Source organism: Oncorhynchus keta, chromosome 14, assembly GCF_023373465.1.
Source record: "Oncorhynchus keta strain PuntledgeMale-10-30-2019 chromosome 14, Oket_V2, whole genome shotgun sequence".
Lineage (NCBI taxonomy): Eukaryota > Metazoa > Chordata > Actinopteri > Salmoniformes > Salmonidae > Oncorhynchus > Oncorhynchus keta.
In genome coordinates this window covers 36,695,504-36,720,144 of record NC_068434.1, presented here as the reverse complement: position 1 = coordinate 36,720,144, position 24,641 = coordinate 36,695,504, and the positions used below count along the sequence as shown (strand labels likewise).

General features: G+C 43.8%; 1 protein-coding gene across 2 annotated transcripts in view; it reads left to right on the top strand.

The window, feature by feature from the left end:
• LOC118393356 (solute carrier family 23 member 2-like) overlaps positions 1-24,641 on the top strand; it is an 80,005-nt gene that overhangs the window by 26,168 nt on the left and 29,196 nt on the right. Inside the window, exons 2-5 of one of the 2 annotated variants that reach the window (XM_035785958.2) lie at positions 13,945-14,050; positions 19,093-19,292; positions 23,361-23,459; positions 24,190-24,306. In XM_035785958.2, the coding sequence (XP_035641851.1) occupies positions 14,002-14,050; positions 19,093-19,292; positions 23,361-23,459; positions 24,190-24,306 (465 nt within the window). In that variant the 5' untranslated portion in view covers positions 13,945-14,001. The remainder of the gene's footprint in view (positions 1-13,944; positions 14,051-19,092; positions 19,293-23,360; positions 23,460-24,189; positions 24,307-24,641) is intronic. The other variant, XM_035785959.2, reaches the window with a different exon arrangement.

Genomic DNA, 24,641 nt, shown 5'->3' with positions numbered 1-24,641 from the left:
GGTAGGCTAGTTGAGAACAAGTTCTCATTTGCAACTGCGACCTGGCCAAGATAAAGCATAGCAGTGTGAACAGACAACACAGAGTTACACATGGAGTAAACAATTAGCAAGTCAATAACACAGTAGAAAAAATGGGCAGTCTATATACAATGTGTGCAAAAGGCATGAGGAGGTAGGCGAATAATACAGTTTTGCAGATTAACACTGGAGTGATAAATGATCAGATGGGCATGTACAGGTAGAGATATTGGTGTGCAAAAGAGCAGAAAAGTAAATAAATAAAAACAGTATAAAAACAGTATGGGAATGAGGTAGGTGAAAAAGGGTGAGCTATTTACCTATAGACTATGTACAGCTGCAGCTCGGTTAGCTGCTCGGATAGCTGATGTTTGAAGTTGGTGAGGGAGATAAAAGTCTCCAACTTCAGCGATTTTATCGTTCCAGTCACAGGCAGCAGAGTACTGGAACGAAGGCGGCCAAATGAGGTGTTGGCTTTAGGGATGATCAGTGAGATACACCTGCTGGAGCGCGTTACGGATGGGTGTTGCCATCGTGACCAGTGAACTGAGATAAGGCGGAGCTTTACCTAGCATGGACTTGTAAATGACCTGGAGCCAGTGGGTCTGGCGACGAATATGTAGTGAGGGCCAGCCGACTAGAGCATACAAGTCGCAGTGGTGGGTGGTATAAGGTGCTTTAGTGACAAAACGGATGGCACTGTGATAGACTGCATCCAGTTTGCTGAGTAGAGTGTTGGAAGCCATTTTGTAGATGACATCGCCGAAGTCGAGGATCGGTAGGATAGTCAGTTTTACTAGGGTAAGCTTGGCAGCGTGAGTGAAGGAGGCTTTGTTGCGGAATAGAAAGCCGACTCTGGATTTGATTTTTGATTGGAGATGTTTGATGTGAGTCTGGAAGGAGAGTTTGCAGTCTAGCCAGACACCTAGGTACTTATAGATGTCCACATATTCAAGGTTGGAACCATCCAGGGTGGTGATGCTTCGGGCATGCGGGTGCAGGCAGCGATCGGTTGAAAAGCATGCATTTGGTTTTACTCGCGTTTAAGAGCAGTTGGAGGCCACGGAAGGAGTGCTGTATGGCATTGAAGCTCGTTTGGAGGTTTGATAGCACAGTGTCCAATGACGGGCGAAAGTATATAGAATGGTGTCGTCTGCGAGAGGTGGATCAGGGAATCGCCCGCAGCAAGAGCAACATCATTGATATATACAGAGAAAAGAGTCGGCCCGAGAATTGAACCCTGTGGCACCCCCATAGAGACTGCCAGAGGACCGGACAGCATGCCCTCTGATTTGACACACTGAACTCTGTCTGCAAAGTAATTGGTGAACCAGGCAAGGCAGTCATCCGAAAAACCGAGGCTGTTGAGTCTGCCGATAAGAATTTGGTGATTGACAGAGTCGAAAGCCTTGGCGAGGTCGATGAAGACGGCTGCACAGTACTGTCTTTTATCGATGGCGGTTATGATATCATTTAGTACCTTGAGTGTGGCTGAGGTGCACCCGTGACCGGCTCGGAAACCAGATTGCACAGCGGAGAAGGTACGGTGGGATTCGAGATGGTCAGTGACCTGTTTGTTGACTTGGCTTTCGAAGACCTTAGATAGGCAGGGCAGGATGGATATAGGTCTATAGCAGTTTGGGTCCAGGGTGTCTCCTCCTTTGAAGAGGGGGATGACTGCGGCAGCTTTCAATCCTTGGGGATCTGATATGAAAGAGAGGTTGAACAGGCTGGTAATAGGGGTTGCGACAATGGCGGCAGATAGTTTCAGAAATAGCGGGTCCAGATTGTCAAGCCCAGCTGATTTGTACGGGTCCAGGTTTTGCAGCTCTTTCAGAACATCTGCTATCTGGATTTGGGTAAAGGAGAACCTGGAGAGGCTTGGGTGAGGAACTACGGGGGGCGGAGCTGTTGGCCGAGGTTGGAGTAGCCAGGCGGAAGGCATGGCCAGCCGTTGAGAAGTGCTTATTGAAGTTTTCGATAATCATGGATTTATCGGTGGAGACCGTGTTTCCTAGCCTCAGTGCAGTGGGCAGCTGGGAGGAGGTGCTCTTGTTCTCCATGGACTTCACAGTGTCCCAATCAAACACTTCATGGGCTCATATTGCGCAACATTTCTATAGGCTATGCAACTGTGTGAGAAAACAAGAGTTTTTATGGCCTCTATTACAAATAGGATCCCATCAGCTTTCTATAGGCGTGGCCTACTGTATTTATTTATTTATTCATTTATTTATTTATTACTCAACTTTCCTAATGTTAAGCACACTGCTTCTCTTTACAACAGGAGTATAGCCTACCTGGCTGGCATGAAAGTGAACCAACGGACAAGCGTCCTCTATTTGCTATTTAAGTTCATAGATGACATGTATTTTCCCCCGCTGCTCCTGTTTTGAGACGGGTGCATGATGATGGTCCATTCTAAATCAAAACAAATTTTGCACATACAGTTGAGGTCAGAAGTTTACACACACCTTAGCCAAATACATTTAAACTCAGTTTTTCACAATTTCTGACATTTAATCCTAGTAAAGATTCCCTGTTTTAGGTCAGTTAAATCACCACTTTATTTTAATGTGAAATGTCAGAATAATAGTAGAGAATGATTTATTTCAGCTTGTATTTCTTTCATCACATTCACAGTGGTTCAGAAGTTTACATACACTCAATTAGTATTTGGTAGCATTGCCATTAAATTGTTTAATTTGAATAAAACATTTCAGGTAGCCTTCCACAAGCTTCCAACAATAAGTTGGGTGAATATTGGCGAATTTTGCTCACGCATGCTTTTTCAGTTCTGCCCACACATTTTCTATGGGATTGAGGTCAGCTGTTTAAAGACACAGTCAACTTAGTGTATGTAAACCTTTGACCCACTGGAATTGTGATACAGTGAATTATAAGTTAAATAATCTGTCTGTAAACAATTGTTGAAAAATGACTTGTGTCATGCACAAAGTAGATGTCCTAACCGACTTGCCAAACCTATAGTTAGTTAACAAGAAATTTGTAGAGAGGTTGAAAAACAAGTTTTAATGACTCCAATTTAAGTGTACTTAATCTTGAATGTAAACTTCCAACAAATAATGTGATATTTGAGGCTCTCTCTCACTAATTGATTGTACAATGTGTTAACATATAGTATTATATTATGACGTCAGTTTGTGATTGTGTGATTTGAGGGTTAGATACATGTTAATTTTGACATTCATAAAAAAAATGTATGAACAATGGGAACACTGCCTTGTTCATCTGAGCCTTGCTGTTTGAAAGCTGTCGCAGATGCACTTCCCCCGACTTCACTCCTCAACTTACTTCTACAGTCAGTTGCTTTAGCCTTACCACTCAATCACACCTAATATCTGTGGTGCTGCTCGTGGCATCGCAGTCTTGCTGAGTCTACCTTTTGACTTTTATACATTTAATCTCAATGTGACCAGCCAGATTAAGAATCTTAAACCCCATTAGAGAAAAAAAGCTGAAAATAATTGAACATAACTGAAAGGAATTTTCATTTACTATAATAGCCTTGCTCTGTAATATTCAGGGCCGTACAGTAGAATATAATACATTTAACTACAGTAGAAGTCAGAAGTTTACATACACTTAGGTTGGAGTCATTAAAACTCGTTTTTCAACCACTCCACAAATTTCTTGTTAACAAACTATAGTTTTGGCAAGTCGTTTAGGACATCTACTTTGTGCATGACACAAATCATTTTTCCAACAATTGTTTACAGACAGATTATTTCACTTATAATTGACTGTGTCTTTAAACAGCTTGGAAAATTCCAGAAAATTATGTCATGGCTTTAGAAGCTTCTGATAGGCTAATTGACATCATTTGAGTCAATTGGAGGTGTACCTGTGGATGTATTTCAAGGCCTACCTTCAAACTCAGTGCCTCTTTGCATGACATCATGGGAAAATCTAAAGAAATCAGCCAAGACCTCAGAAATATTGTAGACCTCCATAAGTCTGGTTGATCCTTGGGATCAATTTCCAAACACCTGAAGGTACCACGTTCATCTGTACAAACAATAGTACGCTATTATAAACACCAGGGGACCACGCAGCCGTTATACCGCTCAGGAAGGAGACGCGTTCTGTCTCCTAGAGATGAACGTACTTTGGTGCGAAAAGTGCCACTCAATCCCAGAACAACAGCAAAGGACCGTGTGAAGATGCTGGAGGAAACCGGTACACAAATATCTATACCCACAGTAAAACAAGTCCTATATCGACATAAACTGAAAAGGCCGCTCAGCAAGGAAAACTGCTATAAAAAAAGCCAGACTACAGTTTGCAACTGCACATGGGGACAAAGATCATACTTTTTGTAGAAATGTCCCCTGGTTTGATGAAACAAAAATAGAACTGTATGGCCATAATGACCATTGCTATGTTTGGAGGAAGAAGGGGGATGCTTGCAAGTCAAAGAACACCATCCCAAATGTGAAGCACGGGGGTGGCAGCATCATCTTGTGGGGGTGCTTTGCTGCAGGAGGGACTGGTGCACTTCACTAAATGGATGGCATCATGAGGGAGGGACATTATGTGGATATATTGAAGCAACATCTCAAGACATCAGTCAGGAAGTTGAAGCTTGGTCGCAAATGGGTCTTCCAAATGGACAATGGCCCCAAGCATACTTCCAAAGTTGTGGCAAAATGGCTTAAGGACAACAATGTCAAGGTATTGGAGTGGCCATCACAAAGCCCTGACCTCAATCCCATAGAAAATGTGTGGTCAGAACTGATGGTCCTTCTGTAGCTCAGTTGGTAGAGCATGGCGCTTGTAACGCCAGGGTAGTGGGTTCGATTCCGGGACCACCCATACGTAGAATGTATGCACACATGACTGTAAGTCGCTTTGGATAAAAGCGTCTGCTAAATGGCATTTATTATTATTATTATTATTATTATTATTATTATTATTATTATTATTATAAAGCGTGTGCGAGCAAGGAGGCCTTTCAAACCTGACTCAGTTACACCAGTTCTGTCAGGAGAAATGGGCCAAAATTCACCCAGCTTATTGTGGAAGGCTACCTGAAACATTTGACCAAAGTTAAACAATTTAAAGGCAATGCTACCAAGTACTAATTGAGTGTATGTAAACTTCTGACCCACTGGGAATGTGATGAAAGAAATAAAAGCTGAAATAAATCGTTCTCTCTACTATTATTCTGACATTTCACTTTCTTAAAATAGTGGTTATCCTAACTGACCTAATACAGGGAATTATTACTAGGATTAAAAGTCAGGAATTGTGAAAAACTGAGTTTTTAAAAATGTATTTGGCTAAGGTGTATGTAAACTTCTGACTCCAACTGTACATTTACACCAATTTACACAGGGGGAATTCATATCCAGGTTTGGATTCTTTACATTGATAGAACCATGTGAATATACTGTTTAGTCAACTCCACTGTGTTAGTGTTTGGAGTGAGCGGTGCTTAGTCTGTGTGTACTGTACAATATAGGTTTGGAATCCATAGACAGCTTCTCTGTTGCAATACACTACATACACCCTTTCTGCCTGCTGTCTTTCATTAGTTTTTAAGCCCTTTTGTGTTGTAGGTGTACTGTATAGATGGTATAGCTGTCATCTCAACAGTGACTCCAATCTCCCCTGCCATGCACCAACAACACACACCCCAGCAGAGTTCCGTGGCCTCTGAACTTTCCAGGCCAATGCTCTCTTGACCTTTTTTATTGTTGTCCGATTGAGAGGAGATGGAGATGCAGAAGTGATGGAAGAGAGATGGAGAGGAAACGGATAAGCAGCAAGGCTGCATAGTTGCAATACACACACACACACACACCCTTTCTGCCTTCTGTCTTGCTTTAGTATTTAAGCCCTTTTGTGTTGTAGGTGTACTGTATAGATGGTTTAAACAACCATGTTTGATTAGTATTTAAGCTCTTTGTGATGGGCTGTATAGCGGTGGAGCATTAACATGGTTTAATAGACCTTCCTGGGGTGTCGGCATTCTTTCATCCTCACACTCAGTCAGTGACAGTCGGGGTCTATTGTTGTTAAATAGTGCCCCCCACCCCCCACAGAGTCAACTAATGAATTGCAACAGCAACACCAGCCACAGCTGCTGTAATGAAAAGGACTAGAGAGATTTACAGCCAATAGCTCTTATCCCCTCTGAGAGAAACATCACAATGCCACTCTTACTCTTCTCTTCAGCTACTTTTGTTAGAATTATCAACAAAGAAGAGTTGGCCGTGTTGCCTCTGTTCTGTATCTCATAGGTTACGAGTATTTAGTGTTTTAACAGATCTGTCTCCACCAACAGTACATAAAATAAGTGCTGTAGTCTTGACTCTTGTTCAATTCAAACTAGAGGTTGACCGATTTTATGATTTTTCAACACCGATACCGATTTATTGGAGCACCAAAAAAAAAGTCTGCCGATTAATCGGCCGATCTTTTCTTTCTTTCTTTTAATTTTTTTATATTTGTAATAATGAAAATTACAACAATACTGAATGAACAATGAACTTTTTATTTTAACTTAATACATAAAGAAAATCAATTTAGTTTCAAATAAATAATGAAACGTGTTCAATTTGGTTTAAATAATGCAAAAACACAGTGTTGGAGAAGAAAGTAAAAGTGCGACATGTGCCATTGTATAAAAGCTAACGTTTAAGTTCCTTGCTCAGAACAAGAGAACATATGAAAGCTGGTGGTTCCTTTTAACATGAGTCTTCAATATTCCCAGTTAAGAAGTTTTAGGTTGAGGTTATTATAGGAATTATAGGACTCTTTCTCTCTATATCATTTGTATTTCATATACCTTTGACTATTGGATGTTCTTATAGGCACTTTAGTATTGCCAGCCTAATCTCAGGAGTTGATAGGCTGCTGGCAAACGGAGTAAAGTGCTGTTTGAATGAATGCTTACGAGCCTGCTGCTCTCTACTATCGCTCAGTCAGACTGCTCTATCAAATATCAAATCATATACTTAATTATAATAAACACACAGAAATACGAGCCTTTGGTCATTAATACGGTCAAATCCAGAAACGATCATTTCAAAAACAAGACGTTTATTCTTTCAGTGAAATACGGAACCGTTCCGTATTTCATCGAACGAGTGGCAACCCGAAGTCTAAATATTGCTGTTACATTGCACAAACTTCAATGTTATGTCATAATTATATACATTTCTGGCAAATGAATTACGGTCTTTGTGAGGAAGGAAATTGTCTTCACACAGTTCGCAACGAGCCAGGCTGCCCAAACTGCCGCATATACCCTGACTCTGCTTGCGCTGAACGCAAGAGAAGTGACACATTTCCTTAGTTAATATTGCCTGCTAACATGAATTTCTTAACTATATATGCAGGTTTTAAAAAATATACTTGTGTATTGATTTTAAGAAGGTCATTGATGTTTATGGTTAGGTACATTTGTGCAACGATTGTGTGTTTTTCCCGCTAATGCACTTTTGTTAAATCATCACCCGTTTAGCGAAGTTAAATGATTATATGCAACGCAGAACAAGCTAGTTAACATAGTAATATCATCAACCTTGTGTAGTTAACTAGTGATTATGTGAAGATTTTACTGTTTTTTACAAGATAAGTTGAATGCTAGCTAGCAACTTACCTTGGCTCCTTGTAGCCACAAGGTCCTTTTGATGCTGCACTCGCGTAACAGGTGGTCAGCCTGCCACGCAGTCTCCTCGTGGATTGCAATGTAATCGGCATCCAAAAAGGCCGATTACCGATTGTTATGAAAACTTGAAATCGGCCCTAATTAATAAATCGTCCAACCTCTAATTCAAACAGTCTGTTTCTGTTGCTTAAACTAGTGACTGTTACATATTATGTATTGAGCAGAAGAGTGCCCATGCTTTTCTGGAGCAAGTGGCTTTGTCTTCTGATTTATTTTGCACAGAGAACTGTAGGAAGAGGACTTGAAGTTTGTGTGCGTGCGTCTGTCTGGTCTTATTGCTGGGGGGGAGGACGCCCCCCATCCAAACAAGAAAGGACGGCCCCCATCCAATCTGCACCACCACATCCCATGACAATCCACCATCACACAAACCCTGGTCCAAAGCTGTCATCTCAACAGCGATCCCACCCTCCCCCGCCACACACCAACAACACACACACCCCAGCATAGTTCTGTGGCCTCTGACCTTTCCAGGCCAGTGCTCTCTTGACCTTTATTGTTGTCCGAGTGAGAGGAGATAGAGATGCAGGAGTGATGGAAGCGCGCTGGAGAGGAAACTGATAAGCTGCAAAGTTGCAATACATACACACACACACACACACACACTTTCTTTACTATTTAAGCTGTTTTGTGTTGTAGGTGTACTGTTTAAACAACCATGTTTGATTAGTATTTAAGCTCTTTGTGGTGGGCTGTATAGCGGTGGAGCATTAACATGGTTTAATAGGCCTTCCTGGGGTGTCTGCATTCTTTCATCCTCAGGACCAGAGAGATTTACAGCCAATAGCTCTTATCCCCTCTAAGGAGGGAAACTTCACAATGCCACTCTGTCACTCTTCTCTACAGCTACATTTGTTTGAATTTTCAACAAAGAGTTGGCCGTGTTGTTGTCATCTCAACAGCGACCCCACGCTCCCCTGCCACACACCAACAACACACACACCCCAGCATAGTTCTGTGGCCTCTGACCTTTCCAGGCCAATGCTCTTTTGACCTTTTATTGTTGTCAGAGTGAAAGGAGATAGAGATGCAGGAGTGATGGAAGAGAGATGGAGAGGAAACGGATAAGCAGCAGAGCTGTATAGTTACAAAACCTTCCCAGAGACACTGTCTGTCATGAGCAATACTATTATGTAGAATTAGGGGGCTTTCATACTAAATTGGTTTGGAGACTTTTTAGACCAAACTCTGGCGTGTTCCCCCTTTAGTGTTCACACCAGTCCAAATTAACTGAACTATCTGCACTCGGGAGCGCAATAAACAACGCACTGTGGTTCACTCAAAAATAGTGACCTCGGTCCAATTCCATTCGTACCAAATACAGATCGCTGCAGGTGAGAACGCAGTCCGGACCAAATACAGGATAAGATCCAGAAGCGGGGAATTATTATTGGTTGTTTGACTGCGAGTATTTGATGAAATGCACACAGTACCATCATTTCACATCTATGAAGCGTTCTGTGAGTAGCAAGCAGCCCATTTATGATCACATCCGATGCAGATTAGGGGAGACTGGGCTGGGGCTATACCCGTGATTATAGCGTACCCGTGATTATAGCGTACTCATGTCGCAGTTAGAGCGCAGTTCCTCCTGCAAGTTGTTGGAAGACCCAAGCGGAAGTAATATGAAGTTTGTGACACACAAAATAGATGGATTTTAATGTGAACATTTTTCAAAAAAAAAAAATGTAAATACTTGCATGAACACGGTTTTGATTAGGCATTTTAGTTAGTTTGACATTTTGAAATGTAAAACCAACCGGACCAAAAAAATGAAAAATACAATGTAACAAATAATCGAACTCTGATTCAAACTATAGCTCAAAACAGGGGTCTCCAACTGGTAGATCACGAGCACCTGTAAGTAGCTACCTACGAGTAGCTCGCCAAGCATTTCTGAAAGTGCATGCCTTTTTTTCATCGCAAACTGTCATAAATATACAGCTCCTGGCTACTATCCAATCAAAGCCACATTTGACATTATCCCAGCTGTTTTTAGTCACTATTGGCTTAACGTAACACAATTACTCACAATTAATTTCCAGCAATATTTCCCCTGTCTGTCTGTTTGGTGCGTGCGTCACTCCGTATGTAGCCAGTTAGCGATGCTAATGATAACGTCTTGTGCGTAGCGAGATTTTCTCGTAAAACATTCTCAATTAAATGTTAACTGTAAAGTAGGCATACCTGACATACAGTGGGGCAAAAAAGTATTTAGTCAGCCACCAATTGTGCAAGTTCTCCCACTTAAAAAGACGAGAGAGGCCTGTAATTTTCATCATAGTTATACTTCAACTATGACAGACAAAATGAGGAAAAAAAATCCAGACAATCACATTGTAGGATTTTTAATGAATTTATTTGCAAATTATGATGGAAAATAAAGTATTTGGTCACCTACAAACAAGCAAGATTTCTGGCTCTCACAGACCTGTAACTTCTTCTTTAAGAGGCTCCTCTGTCCTCCACTCATTACCTGTATTAATGGCTCCTGTTTGAACTTGTTATCAGTATAAAAGACACCTGTCCACAATCTCAAACAGTCACACTCCAAACTCCACTATGGCCAAGACCAAAGAGCTGTCAAAGGACACCAGAAACAAAATTGTAGACCTGCACCAGGCTGGGAAGACTGAATCTGCAATAGGTAAGCAGCTTGGTTTGATGAAATCAACTGTGGGAGCAATTATTAGGAAATGGAAGACATACAAGACCACTGATAATCTCCCTCGATCTGGGGCTCCACGCAAGATCTCACCCCGTGGAGTCAAAATGATCACAAGAACAGTGAGCAAAAATCCCAGAACCACACGGGGGGACCTAGTGAATGACCTGCAGAGAGCTGGGACCAAAGTAACAAAGCCTACCATCAGTAACACACTACGCCGCCAGGGACTAAAATCCTGCAGTGCCAGACGTGTCCCCCTGCTTAAGCCAGTACATGTCCAGGCCCGTCTGAAGTTTGCTAGAGAGCATTTGGATGATCCAGAAGAAGATTGGGAGAATGTCATATGGTCAGATGAAACCAAAATATAACTTTTTGGTAAAAACTCAACTCGTTGTGTTTGGAGGACAAAGAATGCTAAGTTGCATCCAAAGAACACCATACCTACTGTGAAGCATGGGGGTGGAAACATCATGCCTTGGGGCTGTTTTTCTGAAAACCAGGACGACCGATCCGTGTAAAGGAAAGAATGAATGGGGCCATGTATCGTGAGATTTTGAGTGAAAACCTCCTTCCATCAGCAAGGGCATTGAAGATGAAACTTGGCTGGGTCTTTCAGCATGACAATGATCCCAAACACACCGCCAGGGCAACGAAGGAGTGGCTTCATAAGAAGCATTTCAATGTCCTGGAGTTGCCTAGCCAGTCTCCAGATCTCAACCCCATAGAAAATCTTTGGAGGGAGTTGAAAGTCCGTGTTGCCCAGCAACAGCCCCAAAACATCACTACTAGGAGATCTGCATGGAGGAATGGGCCAAAATACCAGCAACAGTGTGTGAAAACCTTGTGAAGAACGTTTGACCGTTTGACCTATGTCATTGCCAACAAAGGGTATATAACAAAGTATTGAGAAACTTTTGTTATTGACCAAATACTTATTTTCCACCATAATTTGCAAATAAATTAATTTAAAAATCCTACAATGTGATTTTCTGGATTGTTTTTTCTCGTTTTTGTCTGTCATAGATGAAGTGTACCTATGATGAAAATTACAGGCCTCTCTAATCTTTTTAAGTGGGAGAAATTGCACAATTGGTGGCTGACTAAATACTTTTTTGCCCCACTGTAACTATATTATGATTATTTATATCAATTTGGCGGCCATTGTTTAACAAACTGTGCCATGACATGTGCTGCAGCAGTAGGCCAAACAGCAGAAACATCGCTAGACCAACACATTCCTCACTTTCCAGTTGCACAATTTAAAAGGGAACTACACAAAAATCCCAAACTGTTTGATTTTTATCCCCAGACCTAAAAAATGGTCTTCTGGTGAGATTTAAGAATTGACATGAATTCAGAACATACATTTTTGTTGTGTCTCTATGAATAATTGTAATATTGAGAGTTTAAAAAAATGTATGAAAAAATCCCAAACAAGGAAAAATAAAATAATAAAACTGCGAGAACCGGAATTTGGGGAAAATACCAAATATCATTTTGAGGGGCCAGTCATTCCAAATACAGGTTGCTAACCATCATTTTCACAGGTAAATTGACAGAGAGGAATGTGCCTGTTTGAACGCTTTAATGAATGAGTAGCTCACAACCTTTCATTCTTTTTAAGTAGCTCTCATGCTAGAAGATGTTGGAAACCCCTGGCTCGGAACTGTGTGTGAAAATGCACTTTGTTTGGCTGTTATGTCCCTTTCACATCCCTAGTACGAAATGATTCAATGGCAGATCAAATATAGATAAGATCATAGGTTATCTATTGGTTTCTGAATAGAAAAGTAACAGCAGAAGCCTCTCATGAATAGGCCCCAATGCCTAGGTTGCTTAGCTCTCTGACATTTGTTGTAGATTGTTGGCTAGACTAAGCATAACAATTTATCGTTCTTGCAAAGACCTGGCCATGCTTAGCTGTGGACAATTATCTGGTAAGACTGGGATACACACACACACACACACATCTGGTGGGCAGGGATTGTGTTCCTCCTCAAGTGGAATCTTACATCACAGTGGAACAGAGCTCAGGTTACCATGGTGATGTAGCCAGCACTGTCAACCATGGGTATACTGGATAGGGTTAAAGTTAGCGTTGCATGTGTCTTTCTCCTCTTTCTCCTCTTTCTCTGTTCCCCTTTTCTCTCCGTCTCTGTCTTTTTCTATTTCTGTCTCTCTCGTGCTCTCTGTTTCTCTTTTTACCTTCCCTGCATCTCCACACATTCTAGTCCACAGAGTATGTGCTTCTGATAAAGAAGTTGTCTGTTTAAGCAATAATGCATTATGGGGGTGTGGTATATGGCCAATATACCACGGCTAAGGGCTGTTCTTATGTACAATGCAGAGTACCTGGATACAGCCCTTAGTCGTGTTCTATTGGCCATATACCACAAACCCCCCCAAGGTGCCTTATGGCTATTATAAACTGGTTACCAACGTAATTAGAGCAGTAAAAATAAATATTTTGTCATACCTGTGGTATATGGTCTGATATACTACAGCTGTCAGCCAATCAGCATTCAGGGCTTGAACCAACCAGTTTATAATTGTTGTTATAGGACTGTGTTCATAGGACTATATCCCTCTGGGTGGACAATAAACAGATTGAACATGAAGTTATTCCAGGTGCTTCTGTAAAGTTCAGATTTTTTTATTCTTGTAAATTTCACATCTGTTTCTCTGCAACTAACCTGTACCCCTGAACATTGACTTGTAAGTAAGCATTTCACGGTAACACCTGTTGTGTTCAGGGGATGTGACAAATCAAATTGGATTTGAACTGCAAGGAGTCACAACTGACTGAAAACACACTCACACACCCACACTGAAATGTGTACCCTTCAGAATCCAGGGTTTGAAGAGAGGGTAGTGGATTGTTGTCAACACTAAGACATCAGCTCCATGGATCTCTCTAACTCTCGGTTTCTCTCTGTGTCTCATGGTGGACGCTCTCTCTGACAAATGTGATGAGCCCTCTGATGTTGTTGACGTTCATGGTTTCCGTGGTTTCCATGCCCTCGGGTAGTAATGGTGTGCAAGTCAGTCAGCCGCACAGACACAGTCTCTGTCTCTGTCTCTCTCTCTCGTTCCGCTCGGCTCACATGCTAGTGTCTCATCATGTTAAAACTGGGCTCATCAGAACGAATTGAGCCGGGAGAAACAGAGCTGTGGTAGTCTCTGTCACACATAACACTGTAGCCTTTGGGACAGACCATACACGCACACCACTGTAGTCTACTATGGGACAGACTGCCACTGTAGGACAGCCTGTTAGGGCACCAACTCATGTGTTTTATTATTACGTACAGGTCACGAAAAAGTGTGTGTGTGTGATAGGCCTATGGCTTTGTAACAAGCTGTGTGTGTGTGTGTGTGTGTGTGTGTGTGTGTGTGTGTGTGTGGTGTGTGGTGTGTGTGTATAGAGAGATGGCTCAATTAATCAATCTCATTAATTACCTGACTGATGAACGGTTAATGAATGTTGGCTGTCATTTTTAACTACTATCTCACCCTCTCCCCTTACCCCTCACCTGTCCACCTCTCTTCTGTCTCTCAGCCTCTTTCTCCCCCTCCCCTCTATCGCTTTCCCCCCTCTTTCAGCCCTCCCACACAGATGCACCCCGCCGCCCAGCTCGACAGGAGCGATGGGATGTGTCAACTAGGTACTTTACTTGCCAACATTAAACACTAACTGGGGGAAGGAATGGGTGAGGGGCTTAGAAAAGGGAGGGGGGGGCATGATGTCAACTAGGTACTTCACACATTGACCAATCCAAAACCTGAAGATGGATGAGAAGGCAAAGGGGAGAAGAGGGGCGCAGTCAACACTGCTGGCAGACACAAGAGAGAAGGGGGAGGTAGAAGAATGGAGGATGGGAGAAGAGGGTTGGTGCAGAGGAGGTAGTATAAGGGTAAGGACAGAAGGAAGCTCAGGGCTAGTTTCCCGGAACTAGATTAAAGCTACTCCTGGACTAAAAAGCTTTCTCTGGAGACTGGAGAGGAGGCTTAGTCTGTCATTTTTAAAGCAGAGGGATGGGGTGAGAGTGTTGATGGAAAGGTATTAGTCTGTCATTTTTAAAGCAGAGGGATGGGGTGAGGGTGTTGATGGAAAGGTATTGACAAGAAGGCCTTGTGTCTCATGGGGGCGAGACAGTGGGTGGGGGCGAGACAGTGGGTGGGGGCGAGACAGTGAAAGATGACATGAGGAGTGAGTGGAGTTGACATGATGCCAGAAATAACACCACCTCCTGACTAACAAACTTAACTCCCTGCTTCTATCCCGCTCTCCTTCTCTCTCCTCACGCTTCCTTCTCCTCCTTCCCATCTCTGACCTTTTATCCCTCTACCTTCTTTCTCTACCTCTATCCCTTCTATCCCTCGCTCTCCTCATTTTCCCTGTCTACTCTGCTTTACTTTTGAACCTATTTGCCCCTCCCCAATGCCCTGTCTTTACCCTCCCCAATGCCCTGTCTTTACCCTCCCCAATGCCCTGTCTTTACCCTCCCCAATGCCCTGTCTTTACCCTCCCCAATGCCCTGTCTTTACCCTTCTCAATGACCTGTCTTTACACTTCCTCAATGCCCTGTCTTTACCCTTCTCAATGCCCTGTCTTTACCCCTCAATGACCTGTCTTTATGCAATGACCTGTCTTTACCCTCCACAATGACCTGTCTTTACCCTCCCCAATGCCCTGTCTTTACCCTCCCCAATGCCCTGTCTTTACCCTCCCCAATGACCTGTCTTTACCCTCCCCATGATGCCCAATGTCTTTACCCTCCCCAATGACCTGTCTTTACCCTCCCCAATGACCTGTCTTTACCCTCCCCAATGCCCTGTCTTTACCCTCCCCAATGACCTGTCTTTACCCTCCCCAATGACATGTCTTTACCCTCCCCAATGACATGTCTTTACCCTCCCCAATGACCTGTCTTTACCCTCCTCAATGCCCTGTCTTTCTTTCAATGCCCTGTCTTTACCCTTCTCAATGCCCTGTCTTTACCCTTCTCAATGCCCTGTCTTTACCCTTCTCAATGCCCTGTCTTTACCCTTCTCAATGCCCTGTCTTTACCCTTCTCAATGCCCTGTCTTTACCCTCCCCAATGCCCTGTCTTTACCCTTCTCAATGCCCTGTCTTTACCCTTCTCAATGCCCTGTCTTTACCCTTCTCAATGACCTGTCTTTACCCTTCTCAATGCCCTGTCTTTTTCAATGCCCTGTCTTTACCCTCCTCAATGCCCTGTCTTTACCCTCCTCAATGCCCTGTCTTTACCCTCCTCAATGCCCTGTCTTTACCCTCCTCAATGCCCTGTCTTTACCCTCCTCAATGCCCTGTCTTTACCCTTCTCAATGCCCTGTCTTTACCCTTCTCAATGCCCTGTCTTTACCCTCCTCAATGACCTGTCTTTTCTCAATGACCTGTCTTTACCCTCCCCAATGACCTGTCTTTACCCTCCCCAATGACCTGTCTTCTCAATGACCTGTCTTTACCCTTGACCTGTCTTTACCCTCCCCAATGACCTGTCTTTACCCTCCCCAATGACCTGTCTTTACCCTCCCCAATGACCTGTCTTTACCCTTCTCAATGCCCTGTCTTTACCCTCCTCAATGACCTGTCTTTACCCTTCTCAATGACCTGTCTTTACCCTCCTCAATGACCTGTCTTTACCCTCCCTCAATGACCTGTCTTTACCCTTCTCAATGCCCTGTCTTTACCCTCCTCAACCTGTCTTTACCCTCCTCAATGACCTGTCTTTACCCTCCTCAATGCCCTGTCTTTACCCTCCTCAATGCCCTGTCTTTACCCTCCTCAATGCCCTGTCTTTACCCTCCTCAATGCCCTGTCTTTACCCTCCTCAATGCCCTGTCTTTACCCTCCTCAATGCCCTGTCTTTACCCTCCTCAATGCCCTGTCTTTACCCTTCTCAATGCCCTGTCTTTACCCTCCTCAATGCCCTGTCTTTACCCTTCAATGCCCTGTCTTTACCCTCCTCAATGCCCTGTCTTTACCCTCCCCAATGCCCTGTCTTTACCCTCCCCAATGCCCTGTCTTTACCCTTCTCAATGCCCTGTCTTTACCCTTCTCAATGCCCTGTCTTTACCCTCCCCAATGCCCTGTCTTTACCCTCCCCAATGCCCTGTCTTTTTCCCAATGCCCTGTCTTTCTTCCCAATGCCCTGTCTTTAACCTCCCCAATGCCCTGTCTTTACCCTTTCAATGCCCTGTCTTTACCCTTCCCAATGACCTGTCTTTACACTTCCCCAATGACCTGTCTTTACCCTCCCCAATGACCTGTCTTTACCCTCCCCAATGACCTGTCTTTACCCTCCCCAATGACCTGTCTTTACCCTCCTCAATGACCTGTCTTTACCCTCCCCAATGACCTGTCTTTACCCTCCCCAATGACCTGTCTTTACCCTCCTCAATGCCCTGTCTTTACCCTCCTCAATGCCCTGTCTTTACCCTCCTCAATGACCTGTCTTTACCCTCCTCAATGACCTGTCTTTACCCTTCTCAATGCCCTGTCTTTACCCTTCTCAATTCCCTGTCTTTACCCTTCTCAATGCCCTGTCTTTACCCTCCCCAATGCCCTGTCTTTACCCTCCCCAATGCCCTGTCTTTTCCCTTCTCAATGACCTGTCTTTACACTTCCCCAATGACCTGTCTTTACACTTCCCCAATGACCTGTCTTTACACTTCCCCAATGACCTGTCTTTACACTTCCCCAATGACCTGTCTTTACCCTCCCCAATGACCTGTCTTTACCCTCCCCAATGACCTGTCTTTACCCTCCTCAATGACCTGTCTTTACCCTCCTCAATGACCTGTCTTTACCCTCCTCAATGCCCTGTCTTTACCCTCCTCAATGACCTGTCTTTACCCTCCTCAATGACCTGTCTTTACCCTCCCCAATGCCCTGTCTTTACCCTCCTCAATGCCCTGTCTTTACCCTCCTCAATGCCCTGTCTTTACCCTCCTCAATGCCCTGTCTTTACCCTTCTCAATGCCCTGTCTTTACCCTTCTCAATGCCCTGTCTTTACCCTCCTCAATGCCCTGTCTTTACCCTCCTCAATGCCCTGTCTTTACCCTCCTCAATGCCCTGTCTTTACCCTCCTCAATGCCCTGTCTTTACCCTCCTCAATGCCCTGTCTTTACCCTCCTCAATGCCCTGTCTTTACCCTTCTCAATGCCCTGTCTTTACCCTCCTCAATGCCCTGTCTTTACCCTTCTCAATGCCCTGTCTTTACCCTTCTCAATGCCCTGTCTTTACCCTTCTCAATGACCTGTCTTTACCCTTCTCAATGACCTGTCTTTACCCTCCTCAATGACCTGTCTTTACCCTCCTCAATGACCTGTCTTTACCCTCCCCAATGACCTGTCTTTACCCTCCCCAATGACCTGTCTTTACCCTCCCCAATGACCTGTCTTTACCCTCCCCAATGACCTGTCTTTACCCTCCCCAATGACCTGTCTTTACCCTCCCCAATGACCTGTCTTTACCCTCCTCAATGACCTGTCTTTACCCTCCTCAATGACCTGTCTTTACCCTCCTCAATGACCTGTCTTTACCCTCCTCAATGACCTGTCTTTACCCTCCTCAATGCCCTGTCTTTTTCAATGACCTGTCTTTACCCTTCTCAATGCCCTGTCTTTACCCTTCTCAATGCCCTGTCTTTACCCTCCTCAATGCCCTGTCTTTACCCTCCTCAATGCCCTGTCTTTACCCTCCTCAATGCCCTGTCTTTACCCTTCTCAATGCCCTGTCTTTACCCTTCTCAATGACCTGTCTTTACCCTCCTCAATGACCTGTCTTTACCCTCCCCAATGCCCTGTCTTTACCCTCCCCAATGCCCTGTCTTTACCCTCCCCAATGCCCTGTCTTTACCCTTCCCAATGCCCTGTCTTTACCCTCCCCAATGCCCTGTCTTTACCCTCCCCAATGCCCTGTCTTTACCCTCCCCAATGCCCTGTCTTTACCCTCCCCAATGCCCTGTCTTTACCCTCCTCAATGCCCTGTCTTTACCCTCCCCAATGCCCTGTCTTTACCCTCCCCAATGCCCTGTCTTTATCCTTCCCAATGCCCTGTCTTTATCCTTCCCAATGCCCTGTCTTTATCCTTGCTCTCCTCCCTCGTCCCCTAGCCCCTTCTCTGTTTGTAATCGACAGCATGTACTGTATGAGTACATACATCTGGGTTTGTGTCCCGAATTGCACCATATTCACTTTTTAGTGCAGTACTTTTGACCAGGGCCTATAGAGCTCTGATTAAAAGCAGTGCACTATAGAGGGAATAGGGTGCCATTTTGAACTCATTCTGGGTCTTCCAGGCCCATCCCAGTATCAGGTTTTTCAACAGTCCTGGATCCCCTCTGACCTTTGATCCAGTCTAGGGTAAAGAGAAGGTGACTGTGCAGATACTGTTGCCTCAGGTCAAGTCTTGGGCTCTGGAACCAGGACCAGACCACTGTTTCTCTGTAAAATCAGCTTTAGGTCCAACCCTGCTTCCCAGCCACAGCCTCAGTGACCCCCGTGGAGCTTTTGATTCAGTGGGCAAAGGGCCCAGGTTACTCAAATACTCTACATAGTACAGTGCCTTCTGTACTACTCTAGTCTAGATGGCCTCATGGCCACACTCAGGAAAGTCATAGTAAATAATCAATCTCTCTCCCTCCCCTCTTTCTCACCCTCTTTCTCTCTCTCTCTCAGTAGATGACACAGTCCTGGACCATGTAAGGGAGCTGAAGGCGCAATCTGCAGTGTTTCTACCGGAGAGAGCGACAGGGAGAGTGAGGGAAGAGGAGGAGCGAGGAATGGGCATGGGGAAGAATATCACCTCTAAGTCGATGGAGGGAGAAGGGGCGAAGTATGAGGAGGAGAACAACAGAGCAGACTTCTACCCCATTCCGGTACAGTATACTTGTGTGCGCGAGTGCGTGTGTATGTTTTTCTGTCTGTATGCATGCATCTGTGTGCGTGTCTTACTTGCACAGGGGGATTTAGGCAGTTAAGGGTCATCAAGCTGACACACTGACAGAGGATTGATTTGTAATGACAGGGTTAGGCCACCATACACACAGACCTGTCATTAGGATCACTTAACACTCTTCAAGGTCACACACAAACACACATGTTGTGACAGTTTTTTTTGTTCTGGCCATTCCCTCTTGGCTGCAGCACAGTCCCCTCATGGGCGTCACACCACAACTCAACTAGAACGAGGGTTTCCCGAGCCACAAACAGATGGACGGACGCATGTGATACTGAGAAACACCAACACAAAGCCTGTCCTGTTTTTGATTCCATCAGAGATTTACAACCATAGTGCCTTAACGTATTCACATTTTCTTGTGTTACAGCCTGAATTAAAAATTGATTTTTAAAAAAGTAAAAAAATTCTCACCCATCTACCCCATAAAGAGAACGTGTTTTTATAAATGTAAATTTGCTAATTTATTAAATATTCACACACTTGAGTCAATACATGTTGGAATCACCTTTGGCAGCAATTACAGTTGTGAGTCTTTCTTGGTAAGTCTCGAAGAGGTTTGCACACCTGGATTGTACAATACAGTGCATTCTGAAGGTATTCAGACCCCTTGACTTTTTCCACATTTTGTTACATTACAGCCTTGTTCTCAAATTGATGAAATCTTTTTCTTCTTCTAATCAATCTACACAAAATACCCTATAACGACAAAGCAAAAACAGGTTTTTAGAAATGTTTGCAAATGTATGCAAATAAAAACACTTTACTCAGTGCCTTGTTGAAGCACCTTTGGCAGTGTTTACAGACTTAAGTCTTCTTGGGTATGACGTTACAAGCTTGGCACACCTGTATTTTGGGAGTTTCTCCCATTCTTTTCTGCAGATCCTCTCAAGCTCTGTCAGGTTGAATGAGGAGTGTCGTGCACAGCTATTTTCAGGACTCTCCAGAGATGTTTGATCGGGTTCAAGTCCGGACTCTGGTTGGGCAAGTCGAAGCCACTCCTGCGTTGTCTTGGCTGTGTGCTTAGGGTCGTTGTCCTGTTGGAAGGTAAATCTTTGCCCCAGTCTGAGGTCCTGAGCACTCTGGAGCAGGTTTTCATCAACGATCTCTCTGTACTTTGCTCTGTTCATCTTTCAATCGATCCTGACTGGTCTCCCAGTCCCTGCCGCTGAAAAAATCCCCACAGTATGATGCTGCCACCACCATGCTTTACCGTAGAGATAATGCCAGGTTTCCTCCAGATGTGACGCTTGGCATTCAGGCCAAAGAGTTCAATCTTGGTTTCATCAGACCAGAGAATCTTGTTTCTCATGTGTCTGAGAGTCCTTTAGGTGCCTACAAGTGGCCTGTCATGTGCCTTTTACTTGATGACTGGCTTTTGTCTGGCCACTCTACCGTAAGGTTCTGATTGGTGGAGTGCTGCAGAGATGGTTGTCCTTCTGGAAGGTTCTCCCATCTCCACAGAGGAACTCTGGAGCTCTGACAGTGACATTCTCCCCCGATTGCTCAGTTTGGTCGGGCAGCCAGCTCTAGGAAGAGTCTTGGTGGTTCTAAACTTTTTCCATTTAAGAATGATGCAAGCCACTGTGTTCTTGGGGACCTTCAATACTGCATCCATTTTTTCGTAACCTTCCCCAGATCTGTGCCTCGACACAATCCTATCTTGGAGCTCTACGGACAATTCCTTCGATCTCATGGCTTGGTTTTTGCTTGGACGTGCACTGTCAACTGTGGGACCAAATCATGCCCAATAAATTGAATTTACTGCAGGTGGACTCCAAGTTGTAGAAACATCTCAAGGATGATTAATGGAAACAAGATGCACCTGAGCTCAATTTTGAGTCTCACAGTAAAGGGTCTGAATACTTATGTAAATAAGGTATTTCTGTTTATTTATTTTTTATATAAATATGCAAAAAATTAAACATGTTTTTGCTTTGTCGATATGGGTATTGTGTGTAGATTGAGGATTTTGTTTTATTTATCCATTTTAAAATAAGGCTGTAACGTAACAAATTGTGGAAAAAGTCAAGGGGTCTGAATACTTTCCCAATGCACTGTATTTGCACATTATTCTTTTTTTAAATTCTTCAAGCTCTGTCAAGTTTGTTGTTGATCAATACTAGACTGACATTTTCAAGTCTTGCCATAGATTTAAGTCAAAACTGTAACTAGGCAACTCCGGAACATTCAATGTCATCTTGGTAAGCAACTCCAGTGTATATTTGGCCTTGTATTTTAGGCTATTGTCCTGCTGAAAGGTGCATTTGTCTCAGTGTCTATTGGAAAGCAGACTGAACGAGATTTCCCGCTGGGATTTTGCCTGTGCTTAGGTCTACTCCGTTTCTTTTTATCCTAAAAGAACTCCCTAGTGCATGCCAATGACAAGCATACCTATAACATGATGCAGCCACCACCACGCTTGAAAATATGAAGAGTGGTACTCAGTGATGTTGTGTTGGATTTGAGGTTGAATCTGTGTTTGAAATTCACTGCTCGACTGAGGGACTTTACAGATAATTGTATGTGTGGGGTACAGAAATGAGGTAGTCATTCGAAAACCTTGTTAAACACTAACACTATGCACACAGAGTCCATGCAACTTATTATGTGACTTATTAAGCAACATTTTTACCCCTGAACTTATTTTGGCTTGCCATAACAAATGGGTTGAATGTTTATTAACTCAAGACATTTCAGCTTTTCATTTTTAATTAGTTTGTTAACATTTCTAAAAACACAATTCCACTTTGACATTATGATGGGGTGGTGTGTCGTTCAGTGACACAAAATGTCAATTGAATCCATTTTAAATTCAGGCTGTAACACAACAAAATGTGGGGAAAAGTCAAAGGGTGTGAACACTGTCTGAATGACACTGTTTTATTATAAGTATCCAATTGACATGCTCCTCTCTGCTGTTACTGAATGGCTGAATGGGACAGAGGTGGATAAAGGGACACAGTGGCTATTCTCAATGACCTGTACAGCAATAGTCCCACCTCCCTCCCTTATGTCATTCTTCTTTCTTCTTAATCCTCACCTCGCTCTCCCCTCCATAGCTCTCTCCCTGCATGCCTTCCCCAAGGTTACTAGGTTTGTGATGTTCTGGGACATTAGTTAATGTCCATTAATACAAATGACAGACAGACGGACAGAGAAACCAAACAAAAACAGACCGTGTAATGTATAATCTTTCATTTAAGATCCATTGTCTAGAACCTAATATTCAGTTCATTCTAAGGTCTCTCATCTGTTGTCTGCTCTGCCAGAAGTGATCTTTACAAGCTAGTGAAAAATGGGCAGTAGGATCAAATGTAATGTGTCCCCAGGAAAGGTTCTCTATCTCTCTCTCTTACACACACACACGGTTTAATGCCGATGACATTTGAGTCAGAACAAAAGTCATTTGTTATTTTTCATGCCTGAGAGACGAGGTGCAGAGACGCATCCTCAAAGTGTGTGTGTGTGTGTGTGTGTGTTCGTGACCTTCATCTATAATTTGCTAACCAAGTCACAGACAGAGAACACAACCATCAAACAGGATACAACACACACCCTGGATCCCTAGAGCATATGTGTGTCTGACAGTGTGAAGAATAGACCAGTGCATGTACTAATGAAGGAACTAATTTACTTATGGCCCTCTTTTCCCCTGGTTCCTTTTTATTAAGCTGAGCTGCAAAGGCCCCCAAAGCAACACAGAGGCTGTCCTTGTGTGTTAGGTCCAATCGTTTTGCTAACCTTACCCAAGCATTATCAATGTCCTTGCTTTGCTTTCCTTGAAATGAAATGTACTCTCTCTTGCAGATACACACACACACACACACACACACACTTGTGCGTACGCAAGTGTGTTAGTTGTGTTACTTTTAACCCTTCCTGGTTAAATAAAGGTTAAATAAAAAAAGAATGTGTGTGTGTGAACTGTTTGCAAAACACTTGATGGATAGAGTATTGCCATGTATCTGTCTGTGCTGTACTGTAGGTGGTGGTTAACGGAGTGGGACAGGCCGCCGGAGAGCAGGACACTGAAGACACTGAGCTGATGGCCGTCTACACTGAAGAGAACCAGGGAGGAGAGAAAGTACAAGGCGCACGCACACTTCAAACTCCTAACTCTCCCTTCTCATCTCACTAATCGCCCTACATCCTCTGTTTATCCTTACCTTCCTCCCCCTCTCTCCCCTAGCTTGCTCTTTTGATCATCCCCTCCTCTCCCTGTCACTGTGACTCTGCACTTTTCCCCTCGCGTGAGAACAAGACATGAAAGAGACTGAGAGAGAGAGAGAGGTCACAGAGGCAGGAAGAAGTTCTCATCGCTGTCTGTTTTGAATCTCTCTTTCTTATTCTCTCTCTCCCTCTACGTTTCTAAATCCCTCCCTCCCTAGTCTTTCTTCATTACCAAACTCTCTTGCTGAATCTTTTAGTTTCTCTTCTGTCATTCTGAATTCCCCGCTCCCCACTCCTCCCCCTCTGTCTCTGTCTGGACATGTGGCTGTGACCTCATCAGCCTGTGACTATGGGCCCTGGTCGAAAGTAGTGAACTAAATAGGGAATAGGCCATTTGGGCCTATAATTCATCCTACCACATGTTACTCATGTCAGTAACTAATGCTTTAATGACAGCCCCTAGAGTGGTTGGGTTCAGGTTTAACCTCCCTCGGGCACACACACTTACAAAGAGATTGCTACCTGTAACACTAAACTACACTTAGACAAACACTTAGTCTTAACCCTTTACTCCAGAGACCATATAGCCTGTGGTGTTTTGGAGGTTTTACATCTATAGTTCTCACCATTTTGTTTGTGTGTAGAGTTCCATGTCGGAGACTTTGGACAGTGCAGACAGTATGGACGCCAGGAGAATGGACATGATCTACACCATTGAAGACACTCCTCCCTGGTACCTGTGTATATTCCTGGGCTTACAGGTGAGACTCATTCAAACACACACACACACACACACACACACACACACACACACACACACACACACACACACACACACACACACACACACACACACATCCCCCTTGGTACCTCTGGGTTACCTTTTTAAAGGGGTATTGTGATATTCTGGCAATGAAGCCGTTTTTGAATGTCAGATTAACTTGTTGATACCATTTGTATGTCTCGGTGTACAGTATGAAGGAAGTTAGAGGTAGTTTTGCAATCCAATGCGAGCTAGTATTAGGGCAATGACAGGAAGTCTACATAGCGTACCTGTAGACTTCCAGTCATTGCGCTAATTAGCATTGGCTCGCGA